At 41.8% G+C, this 19,305-nt stretch overlaps 1 protein-coding gene across 14 annotated transcripts in view; it reads left to right on the top strand.

Moving 5' to 3' along the window:
• The window catches only part of AIG1 (androgen induced 1), a 314,280-nt gene that overhangs the window by 185,911 nt on the left and 109,064 nt on the right, over positions 1-19,305 (top strand). For 9 of the 14 annotated variants that reach the window (XM_045499857.1, XM_045499861.1, XM_045499850.1 and 6 more), the window contains one exon: positions 11,867-11,982. The exons of the other annotated variants lie outside the window; for them this stretch is intronic. In XM_045499857.1, the coding sequence (XP_045355813.1) occupies positions 11,867-11,982 (116 nt within the window). The remainder of the gene's footprint in view (positions 1-11,866; positions 11,983-19,305) is intronic. 14 annotated transcript variants of the gene reach the window in all.

Raw genomic sequence — 19,305 nt, forward strand, 5'->3', positions numbered from 1 at the left:
ACTATCTGTCTTTGAACAAAAGTTTACTGAGACCCTACTAAGTTTTCTGTGCAGTACAGGGAGCTGAACCTACAATGGTCAGTAAGATCTGTTCCTTCTCCTTAAAGAACTGTTCCCACTGCGTTGGGGTCTCCGTCCTTCATGTTAACTGTAGCATTATGAGCTATGTTAATATACTATATATTCACCCCAGCTTGAAAATGCATTAGCCTAGAAGCTCCCACGTAACTTCTTTTAATAATAGGCCATAAACAGAACTAGGCACAGTGGCCTCCCCTAACTGTGGAGGTGCAGAGGAATGATTCTTTAGTAAGCAGAAAATGACCCTGTTTTATGTATTTACTAGAGAGAAGGTCCCAAACATCAGGGGGTTGCAGTCAGAGAAAAGAGCACGAACAAAGGCATGAACACATAAGGCCTTTTGGGGGAACAGTGAAAGCTGCCCGTATAGAATGGTCTGAGGTTAATCTAGGTCTGAGGTTAATCTAGGTCTGAGGTTAATTAACCATAGGTTAATACAATGGTATGAGCCTTTGAAGGCAATGCTAAGAAATTTGGACTTTGTTCTGAAGATCATGAGAAGGCTTTAGAGAAGGAAACCAAATGGTCAGAATTGTGTTTTTAGAGGAATACCCTAACATTGGAGGATGCAGACATATATGGATAAGTGGATTTGTTGAGCTCAGAATAATTTTTAAGAAGCACGCCAATAACATTAAAATCCTAGTTTCTTCTTTTTGAAGTTTCTTCGTTAATTTCAGAGTGTTCCTAACAGTAGGTTTTGTGTTCTATATTTGTTCCCTAAACTTGTCAGTGCATCACAATCCTTGAGAGGGTTTTAGGTTGTATCAGCTGTGGAAACCCCTGATTACGTTTTCTCTCCCCTCACCTCCTACCTGTACCATATCCCCCATGGCTCTCCCTTCTGCCATTTTTCAACCCACCTCCTAGAATGCTTTTCAAAACTTCAAAACATTTTTGGGACGCCTGGGTGGCTCAGTTGGTTAAGCGTCTGACTTCGGCTCAGGTCATGATCTCATAGTTTGTGGGCTCGAGCACCATGTTGGGCTCTGTGCTGACAGCTCAGAGCCTGGAGCCCGCTTTGGATTCTGTGTCTCCCTCTCTCTCTCTGCCCTTCCCCAGCTCACACTCAGTCTCTCTTTCTCAGAAATAAATAAACATTAAAAAATTAAAAAAAAAAAAAAAACTTCAAAACATTTTTAAGGAGAGTAGAGCAAGGAAAAGACAAAAAAGGTAGCATGAATAGCATCCCAGAAAGAGAATGCTGTTCCATGTCAGCGGATTGGGGCTATTCTCACCTCTGCCCCTTTACCAAGCTGAGGACCTCAGTACCCATGGGATTTACCCCCAAGCATGAACAGAAAGTCTGGCCTCATGGTCTTCTTTGTAAACCTGAACGTAGAGCCATTCATCCCGCAGCCCCTGGAATCTTACCAAGGTGAATGGGGGTTGAGAGGAGGCAGGTTCCTTCTCTCAGGCACAGCCATAAAACCAACCCTTCTCCGATACCTGTTCTTCCACTAGCAATTTCCCTATCGTCGGGTCTTCCCAGATACTCCAGAGGCAACATGGCCCCATGGTTCAAAGGGTGGCTCCGAAGCCAAACTGTCCACGCCACCTTATGGTTGGCAACCTTGAGCAACTTTCTTTACTTGTCTGTGCCTCAGTTTTTGTAAAATGATTGGCAACAATATATGCCTCAAAGGATCATTGTGAGATGTAAATGAGTTTTTTTTTTTTTTTTTCAACGTTTATTTTTGGGACAGAGAGAGACAGAGCATGAACAGGGGAGGGGCAGAGAGAGAGGGAGACACAGAATCGGAAACAGGCTCCAGGCTCTGAGCCATCAGCCCAGAGCCCGACGCGGGGCTCGAACTCACGGACCGCGAGATCGTGACCTGGCTGAAGTCGGACGCTTAACCGACTGCGCCACCCAGGCGCCCCTTTTTTTTTTTTTTTTTTTTTTTTTAGATGTAAATGAGTTTTAGTCCATGTGAAGTACTTAGCACGATTCCTGGCACACAGTAAATTTTAGACAGTATTGTGTGGCAGCATGGAAGATCTTAAGTGGGAGAGCTCACAGAATAACTTCAATTATTTCTTGCATGTACCATGCAAGCCCCTCTTACTATAGGATCTCATATAATCCTCATACAACCCTAATGAATTTGGTCTTTTCTGAGGTGAGAGACTTTAAATTTGTATGAGCCTAATTGAAATGCATTCCCAAGAACGATAACCTACGGGGATTGAAAATCTCTGCTCTGTCCTGAGATATATTTGAAGAACCTGGAATCATGAGGGACACATAGAGTGCCGTTAGTATTTGCTGAGTGAACGAACAGACATCAAGCATGGGAAACAGTGTGTCTGTCTCCATAAAAGCACGGGTTTTAGAGTCAGGTAGGTCTGAGGTCTAAGGCTGGTTGCACCGTTTACTAGAGGTACATGACCTCTGACAAGTTAATCCTTCTCTTCTTCCATTTCCTCACTTATAAAATGAAGATGAAAATAGCTATTGCTTTAGAGTTGCTGTGGGAACTAAAATATGATACTGGTGGACAGTGTCCAGCATAAAACTGAGCATATGTTAGGAGCTCAGTGAATGGTAGCTATTCTTGTGGCTGTGTATTCAGTATGTATGCACATAAATTAATAATGGGGGAAGCAACATAAAACACAGAAATCACGTTTATGTGTTTACTCGTCAAATACGTATTTGCCAAAATTAAAGACTAGCTTTGTTTTTGTTCTTGTCCCTCTGTTGTCTTCAGCATCACAGTACTTTAGTGCTAAAGTGGAAGAGAAAACAAGAGTGGAAGGGGGACCCATAGGTGAGGGGGCTGCAAAGAGGTAGAGGCTGAGGAAACCCTAGAAGGAAGTCAGGGAGAGAATAAAGTCCATTCCACAAGAAAAGGCAAGTCAGGTAGAAGGAAAGAAGGGCAGGGGAGCAAGTTGGTAGAGGGAGCAAGTTGGTTTTATGGCTGTGCCTCTCTCCAATCCGCCCTCTCCCCTGCCGCCAGCTTGCTCTGTCTCCTGTTAATACCCCAGTATGTTTCTACTTCTATATTAAACTCCATGGAAGGAGTTGGAGCGTCTGGAGGTATCTCTGCTTCCTACAGGACAGAGTCCATATAAAGCACTCCATGATTTGGTTTATGCCCACCTAACCTGTCCAAACTGACTTCTTCCTTCTCCTTCACGTCCTGCAGTGGTGACAGACATATCAGTGATGTATGCTGTGCCTTTACACACTTCTTAGCTTTGTGAATGAACTTCCTCCTTGAAGCCCTAGACACACTTAACGACCCAGTTCAAGTGTCTCCTGCTGCATAGAGTTTCCCTGTGTCCTGCCTGAGCAGATCGGATCACCCGGCCATTGTACCATCACAGGTCTGCATGCTTGCGTGTGTCTCATCATATTATGATCATTTGACTGTCTGAGGACAGTCACTAGAGGTGTTGTTCTCTGAGAACCACAAGCACTAATTGTACAACGTTCATGGAAGAAGTGAGTATAGGGCCCTTTAAAGTTGCTTTTACAGCACGGATCATCTCTGGGGTCACATTTACAAAAAGAATTCTTTTTGGTGGCCCACTGGCTGCTAGGTCCACAGTACAACTCCCTAACCGTGCCACTGACCCTTAGCCCCTGTGGATGCCTTCCTTAGGAAGATTCAGCAGGAGATATTAACTGGCCTCAAGTCATGTTAAAAATGCTTTTTAAGGGGTGCCTGGGTGGCTCAGTCGGTTGAGCATCTGACTCCTGATTTTGACTCAGGTCATGGTTCCAGGGTCATGGGATCGAGCCCTGTGTCGGTCGGGTTCCACGCGGAGTATAGAGCCTGCTTAGGATTTTCTCTCTCTCTCCTTCTGCCCCTCTTCCCCACTTGCACACTCTCTCTCTCTTTCTTTCTAAAAGAAAATAATTACAATAAATAAAAAATTAAAATGCTTTAAATGCAGAGGTAATAACTCAGTAAAACAGTGCCACTGTCCCACTGTAATTATTTCTGTGATGTACCGTTTGCTCTTAATTGCAAAGATCTGCATGTCTTGGTTTAACACGTGGCACTCTTTTGTTTATTTGGCCTAATTATTCAAACCATATCCTAACGGTTGTTAGGGCTAATGTTAGGACTGGGTGAGTCCCACACTCAGTACTGACCTCATGAAGAGTTTTGGAAGTGCCTGGAACATACTGGCACTCGATAAATACTGGTTCCATCTGAGTCTGAGTTTCTGACCCTGGGTCCCATTTCTAACCTGATTCTGAGATGCCTGTGTAGACCAGCCGGAACAGGTACCCGATACCACAGCAGAGAGGGGCCATCAAAAACACTCTGGCAGTTTCCAGAGAAATTCTGTGCCATTATTGTACAAGCATTGCCACACTAAATGCGGCGCCCGGGCCCTCGAGAGCGGGAGGCTCGGTCTGACATGTGGAGAAGTGGTCAAGACGGGCAGTTCCCTATCATTCCAAACACTGAAATATCTCTACTGTGAAGCAAGTGAGGGAGGATGGCTCATTTTGAGCTGACCCATTAGTAAAATCAGCAAAGACCGTTTCTGGCGGCAGGATAAAACTCGGCAGGTTTTCCGAGTTAAAAATTTAGGTGTGTTAGAGCCTGTATCGGCTTTGTTTCCATGGTGCCTGGGATGTCATTGCAGATCCTCCCCTCCTCCCCACCCCCACCCTCACCCTCCCACCCCACCCCCAGCCCCCGCTGATTCTGGATTTACAGTCGCCCCAAGGGAAGACCCACCCAGTTCTGTGCAAGTCCCCACCCAGCTCTGCTTCTCCCTGAATTCATCAAACATTTGACTTATTTGGAGAGCCCAGAAGCTTTGCAAAGTTCGGATCAGTCAGCATTTTGTGATTTTTGCCAGACTTCCCTAATGTCACCTTTTCTTATGTTTTAGATCACATTTTGCGAATACAGTGGGCTTCACTTCAAACTTGGAAATCCTTTCTTGCTTTATGGCAGAATAAGATTTCTCTCTTTTAATAGCACCTTTTATTCTATATAAGTGGGGGGCGGTGGAAAGCAAGCAAACAAAATATTGAAGTTACAGAGGCGCCTTGGGTGGCTCAGTCGGTTAAGTGTCCAACTCTTGATTTCGACCTAGGTCATGATCTCACAGTTCGTGAAATCGAGCCCCGTGCGGGGCTGTGTGCAGTAACAGCGAGGCTTCTTGGGATTCTCTCTCTCTCTCTCTCTCTCTCTCTCTCTCAATAAATAGATAAGTAACACATCTAAAAAATATTCAAGTTACAATATGGAGTGTACAACTTCCTGTATCCTAGATCAGTTTTCTAGTTGAAGATTTTTATTTATGGTATACCTATAAATTGTTAGGACACCAAAGGGACTCTCCTTTGCCCTGTCCTGCTAGGAAAGTCTGGTCATTTCTCTAGCCCTGCCTGCAGCCTGGATCGCCCCGATAATGCAGGTGCATGATGACACCCATGCACACACATACAACCATCCTTCAACTTTTTATTTGTGGTCAAAAGTGGTCACAGGGATGTAAGAAACTCTAGATATGCTGACAAACATGAAGGCGAGAACCACCGTGGGCTCTACTCTGCATCCAATAAACCAGACACCCTGGAAGCAAGGCCCAGCAATCTCATTTCTAACAAGCTCACCAGGTGATGTAATGTACACATTACTTTGAGAACACTCCCAGAGGTCTGCCTGTGTCCTGCAGATGCACACGGGCAGACATGGGATTGCCAGCTCTCTTATTACCAGCTGAGCAGGGACTGGTCTGGTACCTCACATTCAAAGGCTGATTTTGCCCCCAAGGAGGAAACAGTTTTTGTCTGATGTTCACATGGTATGGGAGCAGTACTGTCCTATTAAAAAATATTTTGGAGATGGGCGCTTGGGTGGCTCAGTCGGTTAAACATCTGACTTTGGCTCAGGTCATGAGCTCATGGTTCATGAGTTTGAGCCCTGCATCGGGCTCTGCGCTGACAGCTCAGAGCCTGGAGCTTGCTTCAGATTCTGTGTCTCCCTCTCTCTCTGCCCCTCCCCCGCTCGTTCTCTGTCTCTGTCTCTCTCTCTCTCAAAAATAAATAAACATTAAAAATTTTTAATTAAAAAATTATATATATATGTATATATACATATGCATATTGGAGAGAAGGGGAAAGACCAGAGAAATGGCAGTTGAACATACTCTTCAGATCTTGTCTATTGTTTTTTGTATTGTATTTTGTATTGTACACTCAGATGGCAATTCTAGATTCCAGAGCTCTAAAATAATCCTGAGCCATTCCCTAATTCATTCATTCTGCTGGCCTGAATTCATGCCATCACACAGCATAGTTTACATCCTTCTATTTATCCCACAATAAAGTTTATTCTAAGACTTCCCTGGAGTTTGTAGGCTACTGATTGCCATCACAGACACTCAAAATGTCTATCCTGGTGGCACGTCCGGATACTTCTTGTGCATTGTAAGCCCATTTCCTTAATCCTGTTAAAACCCTTAGATTCCTCCATCAGTACCTCCACTTCCTACTCATCTTCTCTCCATTCTTCTGGCAAAAGAACATCTGTTCAGAAAGCAAATAAGTTAGCTCCAAAAGGGTACCGCTATGACACATAGGTCATCTGTTCCGGTGCATCGAGAGTGTAGCTCTGATGATAGATAATTGACATGGTGCAGGGACCTGGTGTTAAGCAATATTGACTCGCATAGTGAAAAGGTAATTTCTTCTCAATTACCTTTCAATCCCTCTAATTTCCTCTAGAGAAGTCTCTGTTTCACGCTAGTGTGTCTTTAATGCCCATCCAATGCCGACGGACTTCCCTCCTGAGCACATACAGAACAGGCCTCAGAATAAGAGCCATCAACCAGACCAACCTATCTAGCCAACACATAATAATATCAATTAATTTCCATTGTACTTGTTTTTGTAATTATCCTCTATGTATGAAAAGTGATAATTCTATTCATCAGAGTTTATAAGTCTCTTAAGTTTCCCTTTAAATACATGTAGTTTTTAATGTGAATTCGATAAGAAAATAATTTTTTTATTTAAACATTTTTTTAATTTATTTTTATTTTTTAATTTTGTTGAAACCCAAGTTAGTTAGCATATAGTGTAATTATGGTTTCAGGAGTAGAATTTAGTGATTCATCACTTACGTGTAACACCCAGTACTCATCCCACAAGTGCCCTCCTTAATGCCCATCACCCTTTTTTTTCCTAATTTATTATTTTTAAATTTTTAAATTTAATTTATTTTTTAATTTACCTCCAAGTTAGTTAGCATATAGTGCAACAATGATTTCAGGAGTAGATTCCTTAATGCCCCTTACCCATTTAGCCCATTGCCCCTCCCACAACTCCTCCAGTAACCCTCTATTCTCCATATTTAAGAGTCTCGTATGTTTTGTCCCCTTCCTGTTTTTATATTAGTTCTGCTTCCCTTCCCTTATGTTCATCTGTTTTGTCTCTTAAAGTCCTCATACGAGTGAAGTCATATGATTTTTGTCTTTCTCTGACTGACTAATATCACTCAGCATAATACCCTCCAGTTCCATTCACATAGTTGCAAATGGCAAGCTTTCATTCTTTTTGATTGCTGAGTAATATTCCATTGTGTGTGTGTGTGTGTGTGTGTACCACATCTTTTTTTTTTTTTAATTTTTTAATGTTTTTATTTATTTTTGAGACAGAGAGAGACAGAGCATGAACGGGGGAGGGGCAGAGAGAGAGGGAGACACAGAATTGGAAGCAGGCTCCAGGCTCTGAGCCATCAGCCCAGAGCCCGACGCGGGGCTCGAACTCACGGACCGCGAGATCGTGAACTGGCTGAAGTCGGACGCTTAACCGACTCCGCCACCCAGGCGCCCCATATACCACATCTTCTTTATCCGTTCATCTGTTGATGGACGTTTGGGCTCTTTCCATACTTCGTCTATTGTTGATAGTGCTGCTATAAACATGGGGGTGCATGTGTCCCTTTGAAACAGCACAACCTGTATCCCGTGGATAAATGCCTAGTAGTGCAATTGCTGGGTTGTAGGGTACTTCTATTTTTAGTTTCTTGAGGAACCTCCATACTGTTTTCCAGAGTGGCTGCACCAGCTTGCATTCCCAAAGAAAATATATTTTTTTAAAAAATCAGGTTGCATGTAACAGGGCTGCATTATGATTTTTTACTGTTTTATGCCCTAGGCACTTTGCATTTCTGGGTCCTTTCCAACATTTATTTATATATACATATATGTATGTGTATATACTTATTCAGATATATATACACTTACACATATAAATATATATTGTATGTTTTATATAGTATACATATGTGTATATATGTATTTATATATTATATATATAACATTTTATGACTGTATTAGCATAAAAATGAATATAATCTTCAACTCTAAAAGTTCATTTTTTTCTTCTGATTGTAAAAAAAATTAAAACACTTTCATGGGCCTTGGACACTGTGTCTACTATGCCTAATGCCTCGGTGAGCCCTCATATGTGATATAGCAAAGCTTAAAATTCTAGCTCATCATGACTGAAGTTTGTGGTGCACTAGTTTAATGCAACCTTCTCATTTTACCCCCCAAAATATATACATATATATACTGAGCTTCACAAATGTACAAGAACCTGCTTGAAGTCTTATAGTGTGGTAAGACACAATCAGGACCCAGGGTCCAAATGCTAGTTTCCACTTAATTACACTACATTCTTCCTCGGAGCCTCTCCTCCAAAAGCCTTTGTCTTAGCCCATCGCCTTCACATCATAATAAGTCATGGGTGACAGACAACACCTGGGGGATCCTTTCTGCAGGCTGACCTTTACCTTGGGGTAAAGTTCATGGTGATAATCACCGTTCCATAAAGAGAACCCATCTGAACCCCATTTGAAAAAAACAAAAGGGATGCAAAAACCCGAGATAGATTTAGACTTCCCTTTTTGGACACAATTTTCTGATCACAGTCTCATCAAAATTAGCAGCAATGGAAACTTGCGCTTGGGATAGGATAACTACTTACATAATAGAGCAGTGCTTTCCAGGATAGAGTTTATAGATTAGATCAAAGGTTTATTTCTTGTGCTGTCAACTCTTCATCTTACATAGTGCTTTAAAAAAGCAAAAAAAAGAAAGAAAGAAAGAAGAAAGAAAGAAAGAAAGAAAGAAGAAAGAAAGAAAGAAAGAAAGAAAGAAAGAAAGAAAGAAGAAAGAAAGAAAGAAAGAAAGAAAGAAAGAAAGAAAGAAAGAAAGAAAGAAAGAAAGAAAGAAAGAAAGAAAGAAAGAAAGAAAGAAAGAAAGAAAAAAAGGAAGGAAGGAAGGAAGGAAGGAAGGAAGGATGGAAGGGAGGAAGGAGTCAAATCGCAGCAACTCAGCTGCGGGCAATTGTTCTGTTGACAATGCACTATAGAAAAACAGTCCAGGGGCGCCTGGGTGGCGCAGTCGGTTAAGCGGCCGACTTCAGCCAGGTCATGATCTCGCGGTCCGGGAGTTCGAGCCCCGCGTCAGGCTCTGGGCTGATGGCTCAGAGCCTGGAGCCTGTTTCCGATTCTGTGTCTCCCTCTCTCTCTGCCCCTCCCCCGTTCATGCTCTGTCTCTCTCTGTACCAAAAATAAATAAAAACATTGAAAAAAAATTTTTTTTTAAAAAAAGAAAAACAGTCCAATACAATTCTTAAGAGCCACCGCTGGCAACCAGACTTTATCTCTTTCTTTGTTTATCCAGTGTGCGTCTATACCTGAGAAAACTTTAAAAGGTATTTGTTTTTGAGAAATAGAAACAGATCATTCCTGAGTATACTCTTTTTTTTTTTTTTCAGTTGTCAAATGATCCTTTATTGAAATATTTTCCTTTGTACTTCTTAAGTAGCTGGGCATTCCACTGTACCACTGTTAGTAGGCTAGGTAAAATAATGACAACCAGATAAGTAAGAATACTCAGATTAGTTATTTGAACTTATATAATATAGAAATGTGGATTATTTTATACTCAGTTTGGAACAATGGATGAAGAGGTAGAATGTAAACACTTTTTAATATTCACAAGTCAAAAATAATATATTGTCGCCATTCTATAACCCACACAGGCCATCCGAGTCAGCAATATCTTCGGTGTAAATGTTTGATTTGCAGGGATTTTTTTTTTTTTCTGTGTGAGATTTGACAAGACGTGGCCTTGTTATTAGCTATACATTTGAATTTTACACATGAATGCACCATTGTAAAACTAGTTTTGGTGTTTCAAATCAGTGAAAGTTCAGGCCAATGTCATCTGAGGTGACTGGGTTATAGTGAAAAAAAAACAATAAAATAGATCTTTAAAATACATACTGTCTCTGTATCAACACACATGTACATTTTGCATGGTTCCCTTCAGTGCTAATCATACTGTTTTAAAACAACAATAGAGAAGCAGAGAGTAAAAAAATATAAAGTTACCCAACTGTGGAATCACCCCCCCCCCGACATTCTAGGAATACTATTCTCTAATTACTAATATATTGTCAGTCAGAACAGTTACCTAGAGGAGGACACTTCAAGCAAAGAATTTCTACTATCAGTATTTCTTTTAAAATCCTGTATTTCTGTTTTCTCTATAAATATAAACAATATGTTGCTTCAAAGATGTTCACTTTGATATCACCACCATGTCTTTTCCTGCCACCTGGTTCCATTTTGCCATGATACCTATTAGATTTTGAAAATTATAACATTCAATTTCCTGCATTTTCTTTGAATATGCAAACAATACAGCAAGAGAGGAGCAAAGATTCTTTCATGGCCCTTAGGAGGTACCAAACAGAATTCAAACTTACTGGTGGTTCAGTTCTCAGTTCTGCCATCCCGTTTTGAAAGGCAAATCTATACCCTAACCCAGTTTTACCTAAGATCTTTGTCCCTTACACCTGGCTATCAAATTTCAATACCAAGACAAGCTGATTTTCCTTTCTTGTCACCAAATTTCATCCACATCTTGGCCCACTAAACTGAGCATCCGAGTGGCCACTGCATCCAAACAACAAATGGGAAGGTCCTACCAAGCTTCTTTGGAGTCTGACTTCAAACATCATATCTAAATACATGTACTGCTGTTACAAACCAGTACATCCTTTCTGGAAGCTAATTTGGCTTCGTTTCCTAACCTGCCGCTGGTACACACATAATTTGGCATTATGTATCAACAGTCCTAAAATCTTCATAGACTTTAACCATAAGAAAATAATTTAACATTCAGACATTCAAAGAATTCTACAAAAGATATTCATCATGACATTTTTCATAAATGAAAAATTGAAGATCTTATACTACTTAATGTCCAAGAACAGGAATGGGTCAAATAAATTTTAGTATATCCACAAAATGGAGTTTTAAGCAGCTATGGTCAAGGTTGATATTCTAGGAGGATTTCTAAAGTGGCATATCAAAAATTCTCATGCTACAGTCCAAAACAAGATTGCGTGCACAGTACAATGTTAACTATGTATAAATAATATGAACAAGGAGAGGGCAAAAAAGGACATCTACCAAAATACTAAAGTAGTTATTTTTATTCCTTTCTTATGTTCTAATACATCCTTCAATATTATTGAAATTTCCTATAACAATCATAATAAAATAAAATTTTAAAAATTCAAACACAGGAGAAAAATGCCAATGGAGTGATCAATGCACCACTTGCTTTCCCGTCCCTCCTACCTCTTAGGTGAGCCATACCCAGCTGCTGTCTGCTGTGGTGCTTTTGCTAGGAATCTGCACTATCCATTCTCCTACTAGAGACAAAACAACTATTGAGGGGCGATAAGAATCTGTGTCACCTGTTCTCTGTTCTTTTTCAGCACACAACAGTTTTGCCCTTTATATTAATCGAGATGAGGACATCACACCATGCGTATCCCAGCAGGAACAGCGGACTCGCCGCCATATGTACCTTCTCTGTTGGCTATATATTATGGTAAGGACAGTGCCTGCTGGGCTTTCGTATTGTATTAGATTTTGCACTGCTAAATTTGGGCACATATTTCATTATGGATATAATCACTAACAGATTCACACTGCGTGCCTCATTTGGTCCAGGACCTGGGCTTTGTCTCATTTCCCCAGATGCTTATATTTTTAGAAAGTATATGCCAAACCTCACACAACAGGAATTTGTTGAACAATCCCATGTAAGCAATGGTTCTTCCAAGGCTACATTTTTCAACTCTTTTTCAAACTAAATGTTTTTCTTGGACAGCGATTTTATTGCTTAAGGGCTTTTTGCTTGGGATTTTTTTTGTTGTTGCTGTTGTTGGTGAGCAAATGCAAATGAGAACAGAAGAAATGGCCTCTTTAGAGGAGTGACCTTAAACTTCAGAGGAAACGAGGGAAAATGGACATTTTCCTGAGTCAGTTTGGAACCTGTCTTGCAATTAGTGATTATACATAGCATGCATTGAACCGTTTTGTTTTTTCAAATTGGGATAAATGAATCACAAGAAATCTCCACTTGGCCTCTGGGGCACGAATAGGTCCCAAGTGGGTGGTGCCACATTAATCTGATAACAGTACAGTTGCCTGTTAAGTTTACTTCACATTAATTTCAGTTCTTATCATGTTTTAATGTTTCAAAATTATTCCTTTTAAGACAGAGAATTTCTCACTTCTCTTTAGAATTCCAAGTCCTCTTTGATATATTAGTGTACACAGAAGAGGTCCCTCCTGCCAGCATTTCTGCCTCTTGGGACTCTCTTCCTGAGTTCTGGGTCACCATCCTTTCCTTTAAGCCTGAAGGACGGAACAAGTTCTCCCAAACACCCCAGAACTGTACTTAATCCCTCCAGAATCCCTGAGCGCTCTGGGAGGCCCAGGCAACCATGGAGCGTTTTGCTCCAGCCAACTCAGAAATACAAAATAAAGGTCAGTACAGTGCTTCACATACTTTGCATGAATGACCACATAACGCCCCAGATCTGACCAGAGGGGAATTTGTTTCTAGGAAGTCCTACCTGGTGGTTGGATCTAAGGGGACAGCCAGACAATAGACCCCAGGACAAACATGCAATAACATTCACTCCATCTGCCATTTCATTGACTAGTCAAAGACTGGGGAATGTTTGTTTTCCTAGTCACTTCCTAGATCTTTTGTTTCCACCCAAAGTGTTAAGTATTGATTTTCTCTGATAGAAAAGGTCCAGATGATCAGGGCTCACAGGTGAAATGTGACTGAAATTATGTCTTAAAACTAAATATATGTACTTTATATGTATTAATTTGATATTTAAATGACTCTTATCTTTCAGAAGAGTCATGTAGGGAAGCATGAATTATTCTAAGGATACGTTCATTTAAAAATCAAAAATCATTAAGAATCAAAAACCCCCTTAGCCTTCCCAAATATAATCTCATTACGGTGTACTCATATATGCTTACCTCTGGGAAGGGAAGATTTTTATTCTGAGATCTCTGAATGTATTTCTGTGAATTCATTTGTATGCAATTAAATTTCCTGAATCTGGGAGCGCCTGGGTGGCTCAGTCGGTTGAGTGTCATGATCTCACAGTTTGCGGGTTCCAGCCCAACATCGGGCTCTGTGCTCACAGCTCAGAGCCTGGAGCCTACTTCAGGTTCTATGTCTCCCTCTCTCTCTGCCCCTCCCCCACTCATGCTCTGTCTCTCAAAAATGAATAAATGTTAAAAAAGTTTCTTTTTAATTATCTGAATCCTATAGAGCCCCAGAGGTTTCGGGAAACATATACTTTCCAATGGCTTTTCTTCCACTGTGGGTACACTCAGTGCACGTTTCAAAGAGACACATGGGAAATACCACATACCCTTCATTATAGACCCCCAAGATCCCTCATTAAAATGAAGCATTACTCACGCTCTTCATGCCAAGTGACGCTTGCCAGCTCTGTGTACTCCCTACGTAAACCAGTACTTGTTTGGACATGTATTTGCATTAACCAGCAAATTCCCTCAGATATGTTCTGAGAGAGCTTTCAAAGTAGACTTTTTCCTTTGGTCTTCTGCCCTCGGTATTCAGAGCTATGCCAAGTGCTAAACAATGCCCCTAACATCATGTCATAGGATATAAATCCAAGGATTTTCATTGTTATCAAAAAGGTACCGGTTTTTGCTTCCTACCAGACTATCCCACAAGCCGCCATACCAGTGACACAATAGTAGAAGGTTCGGGATACAAAATCTTTTGATAGCATACCAGGATTGTGACTGTACATTCCAGAACCTCGTGCCAAAATGGAAGAAAGCATTCCTCTTATCATGTGCTAATTATAAAACACATAGATCTCCCCTGGAGTCGTCTGCACGGTAGAGCTGAACTTGGACCTCTGCGGCTGCTGGCCATGCTGTCTGTGCTTTGCTCTGATTCTCGCTTGCTGTCCATTCTCACACGTCTCACTCCCCCATGTGAACCTGTTCTATTCCTAGATTTGGATAGCCAAAGTAGAGAAAGCAAGGGATATGGGAGCTTTCCCTCAGAGACTAGAGCCTACTGAGCTGCCACCCTGAGTGGCTCCATTTCCCAGCCTCCCTCAGTCCTCCTAAGCTGAGCATCAGAAGTCATCCTGGACTCCTTCCCTGTCTTCTTCTGCCCCCACCATACTTCTCTCCACTTACCCAGGTGCCTAGGACACAAGCATCTCCCTATACACTTACAGGCTGTTAACTACTTCTCTGCACACCTCCCCTCCATCATCATCCCCCCACACATTCTCTGCACCCTAGTTGGGGGATTTCCCCTAAAAAATGAGATGACCCATATTAGCTTATGCAGAATACAACACAGAGGTCTTCTTGGTTTCTAATGCAACAGTAATTGTCAGGAAGTGTAATGACTACCATTCTTTTGACTTCGGTACCAAGTGCTTTTCAAATATTATGTTATTTAGTTCCTCAAATAACCTTTTGCGATAGGTATTCTCTGACCTATTACACAGATAAGGAAACTAATCTTAGTTTAGAGATTATATGAGCTTAGAAAGTATATGATTTGCCCAAGGAAAAGCCACTTATTCTTATTGTTGCCAGAGCTGGAGTGTGGCTGCAGTCTGTACAGTTCACCATGCTCTCCACTGCCTTCTTCTGGATGAAGAGTGCGTCTGTGGGTGAACAGATTAAGTGCATGTTATAGTTTTGGTTTTGTCTCGAAGCAATATATCGGAAGCAGCATGTCCAATAGTTAAGGCCACTTCCTAGGTTAGAATTCTGAGCCCTTCACTTTATTTCTGAGCTCTAACTTACTCAGATATAAAATAGAGTTAATGACCTCACGGGGCAGTTGTGAGGACTGAGTTACATGTAGAAGCCATGGAACAATGCCTGGTACACAGTAAAAAATTTCTATATTTTATATTATTGTTAGTAGTAGTAGTAGTGGTGTTAATATTAGTATTTCTATATTTGCTATTCTGAGAACAGTAAATAGTAGCAGAGCACATAGTGTTTTCTTATCAAGGGTTTGAGACTTTTAGTTACAATGCTATAAGCCCTTTCTTTTCCTTTTACTCTTTCTCACTCACTCATACACTCTTCACTTTAAAAAACCAAAATAGCCCTAAAGTATATGAAAATATCTTTTTTTTTTTTTTTTTTTTTTTTTTTTTGCTTTTTAAGTTTAGAAGGACTATAAGGAAATCTTAACGGGGGACTGAGTAAAACAGAGAGCTTTAAGATCATGGAATATTGACTGTGGTCACCCTCTAGTTAACAAATTCTGTAAGAGAAGACATCCTTACTCCACCTGATGCAGGACTCCTGGCACCAGTCTTTTCCTTGGCTGTGGCCCCACACCACCTCACATCTTTGTCTCCCTGGAGTACTGGTGCTGCTCACTGCTGTGCTTTAAAATCTGAAGGACATAGGAAGAGGAAACTACCCAAAATCTAGGAAATGTATATCCCAACGTTTCAGCAATGGGTCTTCTTTGGCCTGAGAAGGCTTCTTCCAGCCCCTGTCCATTCCCCCCTCCCATCGTGGTTCTCATTCAGTAGAGTCCACATGAGATCTCAGCGCCCATGCATAACACATGTTAACACTAAATTCAAGGCATAGTGAGGAGCAAGGAGGCATCACAGAAGGAGAGAAAATAAGTCCTAGGAGTTTCTTCTTATGGGTAAACATTTCTTATCACTACGGTGAACTTATTTAAAGCAGAACAAAGATTTCTGTTGTCTGTGGGCTCTACTGGTTTTTGATAAATTTCATATTCCAAATCTCATTACCCCAGATGGGTCCATTGTGCAGTTCTCAAAACAGAAAATAAAACAAAGTAAAATCTTTCTTTTATGATATAATCTTAAGCTGCCCTAAATCAGAGTTCTATCTCCACCAAACTGATTATCCCTCAGCTATGCAACTGCAGATTATTTTTTGTTTTCTTATTGAAACTTTTCTTTATTTCTTCAAGTAAGTGCTGGAGACAAATGTTTTTTACTTTTTATTGTTTGTTTGTTTGTTTATTTAGAGAGGGAGTGAGAGCACAAGCAGGGGAGAGGGACAGAGGAAGAAAGAGAGAGCATCTTAAGCAGGCTCCACACTTGGCATAGAATCCAATGCAGGGCTCAATTCCATGATCCTGGGATCATGACCTGAGCCAAAATCAAGAGTTGAATGTGACAGAGCCCTCCCCCCCCCCCCCCCCCCCAGGTACCACAACAAGCATTGCTTTTTTTTTTTTTTTTTTTTTTAATTTTTTTTTCCAACGTTTATTTATTTTTTGGGGACAGAGAGAGACAGAGCATGAACGGGGGAGGGGCAGAGAGAGAGGGAGACACAGAATCGGAAACAGGCTCCAGGCTCTGAGCCATCAGCCCAGAGCCCGACGCGGGGCTCGAACTCATGGACCGCGAGATCGTGACCTGGCTGAAGTCGGACGCTTAACCGACTGCGCCACCCAGGCGCCCCAAGCATAGCTTTTTAAAACAGAGGCAAAAATACTAAAAATAAGAGTGTACTCAAATTGGAGGGGCATCTGGGTGTCTCAGTTAAGCATCTGACTTTGGCTCAGGTCATGATCTTGGGGTTTGTGGGTTCAGGCCCCACATCGGGCTCTGTGCTGACAGCTCAGAGCCTGGAGCCTGCTTGGGATTCTGTGTCTCCCTCTCTCTCTCTGCCCCTCCCCCACTAGTGTTCTGTCTCTCTCCCTCTCTCTCAAAAATAAACATTAAAAAATTTTTTTAAATAAAAAATAAGAGTCTTAAAAATAATTTTTAGCCATGAATGAGTGAACTTTTATGGTTCGTGAGTTTAAGCCCCACCCTAGGCTACGCTCTGACAGTGCAGACCCTGCTTGGCATTCTCTCTCTCTCTCTCTGTCCTTCCCCCCCTCATTCTCTCTCTCATTCTCTCTCTCTCTCAAAATAAATAAACTTTAAAAGATAATTTCTACAAAAATAGATAAAAATTTTAAATTTAAAAAAATTTAAAGTGAAATTTTAGACCCCTACTAAAGTGAAATTTAAAGTCCCCCTACTTAATTGGATGCTTCTTCACCAATTAAGCCAATCTGGCCAACATGTAGTTGTTCTCTAACTAGCAGATGACGTTTTCCTCTGTTCAACTGGAACCTTTCGCTCCATCATAACTGTGTATCCTGATGACTTTTACATCTGTCATAGTGTGTGGAAGTTTTCCTGATTTCCTGGCAGTAGAGTATGAGGAGTAAGAAAGAGTAAGGTGCTGAAAAAATAAGGCAGCAAGTACTTGGCATTCTGAAGAGAGGTGCCTTTCTTGGATCTTATGCTCTCATAAGCCCAAGCACTCTGTTCCCTTACGCATCACCAAAGCCATCCACATTCTTTGCTGTGCTCATCTTCCCCACCTTCCTTCCTCAACCTGGCTTGGGAGAAGGAGGGTGTCTTTACAGCCTCAAGTTTGGGGTCTAGAGGAGCCATTGGGGAAAGAAGTGCCTCCCCACACTCAACAAAGCCAAGTGTAAGAGGTTCTAAGAGAATCCCTGGTAAATACCAGGTGTGAGACAGGAATCTCACTTGGAAAGCAGACTTGTTAACTTTCCTTTGTCTCTTGCCTGAGCAAGGAAGAGCATTGGAGGGATATGGCAGGGTGGAGGGAGAGACAGCTATAGAGCTGTCTCTGTATAGCATATGACCTCATAGGTCATATCATTGCATGTGGCAAAGATGGGTGAGTTTCTTGTGGATCTGGTTTGACACTGAGAGAGGGCACTGGGCCCACCCAAGAAGGCCAGACCCTGGACAAGGGTTTCCAAGCAGCAAGAAACTGGAATATACTACCATGAATAGAAGCCAGTCCATCCCCCACATACAGAACTTGTGCAGTGGAGAAGCCCTTACAAACGTGCATGAGTACCCCATGCAAAAGTGAGTATCTGACCATCAGCCTCACAGCATTTATGAGTAGGAAGTTGGTATGACCAGAGGGAAAAGGGAAACCACTTGCACAGCCATGAGCAGTGAAGTCAGCAGATGTTCATCCTCCTCCCACTTCCCCTCCAGATCCCCAGCTAACAAAGAAGCATCCCAGAACCAGGCTATGCCCTCCCATTCTACTTCAGGGTACTGGGGGAGGAGGCAGAACAAAAATGCAGAGCCCCTTCCCACTTATGGCTCCGGCAATAATCCTGGTGTGTCAATGCAGGCAAAAGGCCAGTGTGTTGGAGCAAGGTGAGGGAAGAGTCACTGGAGACCCCTGGATTGGAGGGAGGATTATGTAGCCCTCATAAGCCATGTAAGGACCGTGTCCTTAATTCAGACAGAAATTAAGAGTTACTGGAAGCTTTTGAACAGAAAACTGACATGATCTGAGACGCTTTTTAAAAATGTTTTTATGTTCATTCATTTTTGAAAGATAGAGAGAGACAGAGCACAAGCAGGGGTGGGGCGGAGAGAGAGGGGGACAGAGAATCCGAAGCAGGCTCCAGGCTCTGAGCTGTCAGCACAGAGCCCGATGCGGGGCTCGAACTCACGAACCGCGAGATCATGACCTGAGCGGAAGTTGGATGCTCAACCAACTGAGCCACCCAGATGCCCTGATCTGAGACATTTTTAAAGGATCACTTTGGCTACTATGTTAAGAATGGACTGGGGGCAAGGCTGGAGCAGGAGAACGATTATGAGGCTGTAGAAGTAATCCCCTCTAGTAGGCGATGGCATGGCTTGGACCAAGTTAGTAGAAATGGCAGTGGGAGAACTAGAGGATTCTGGATATATTCTGAAGATAGAGCCAGTAGGATTTCCTACTTAATTTAGACCAAATCTAAATTAAATTCTAGGCTCAGCCTTTCAATACTTTTTTA

Source organism: Leopardus geoffroyi, chromosome B2 (assembly GCF_018350155.1).
Source record: "Leopardus geoffroyi isolate Oge1 chromosome B2, O.geoffroyi_Oge1_pat1.0, whole genome shotgun sequence".
NCBI classification, from domain to species: domain Eukaryota; kingdom Metazoa; phylum Chordata; class Mammalia; order Carnivora; family Felidae; genus Leopardus; species Leopardus geoffroyi.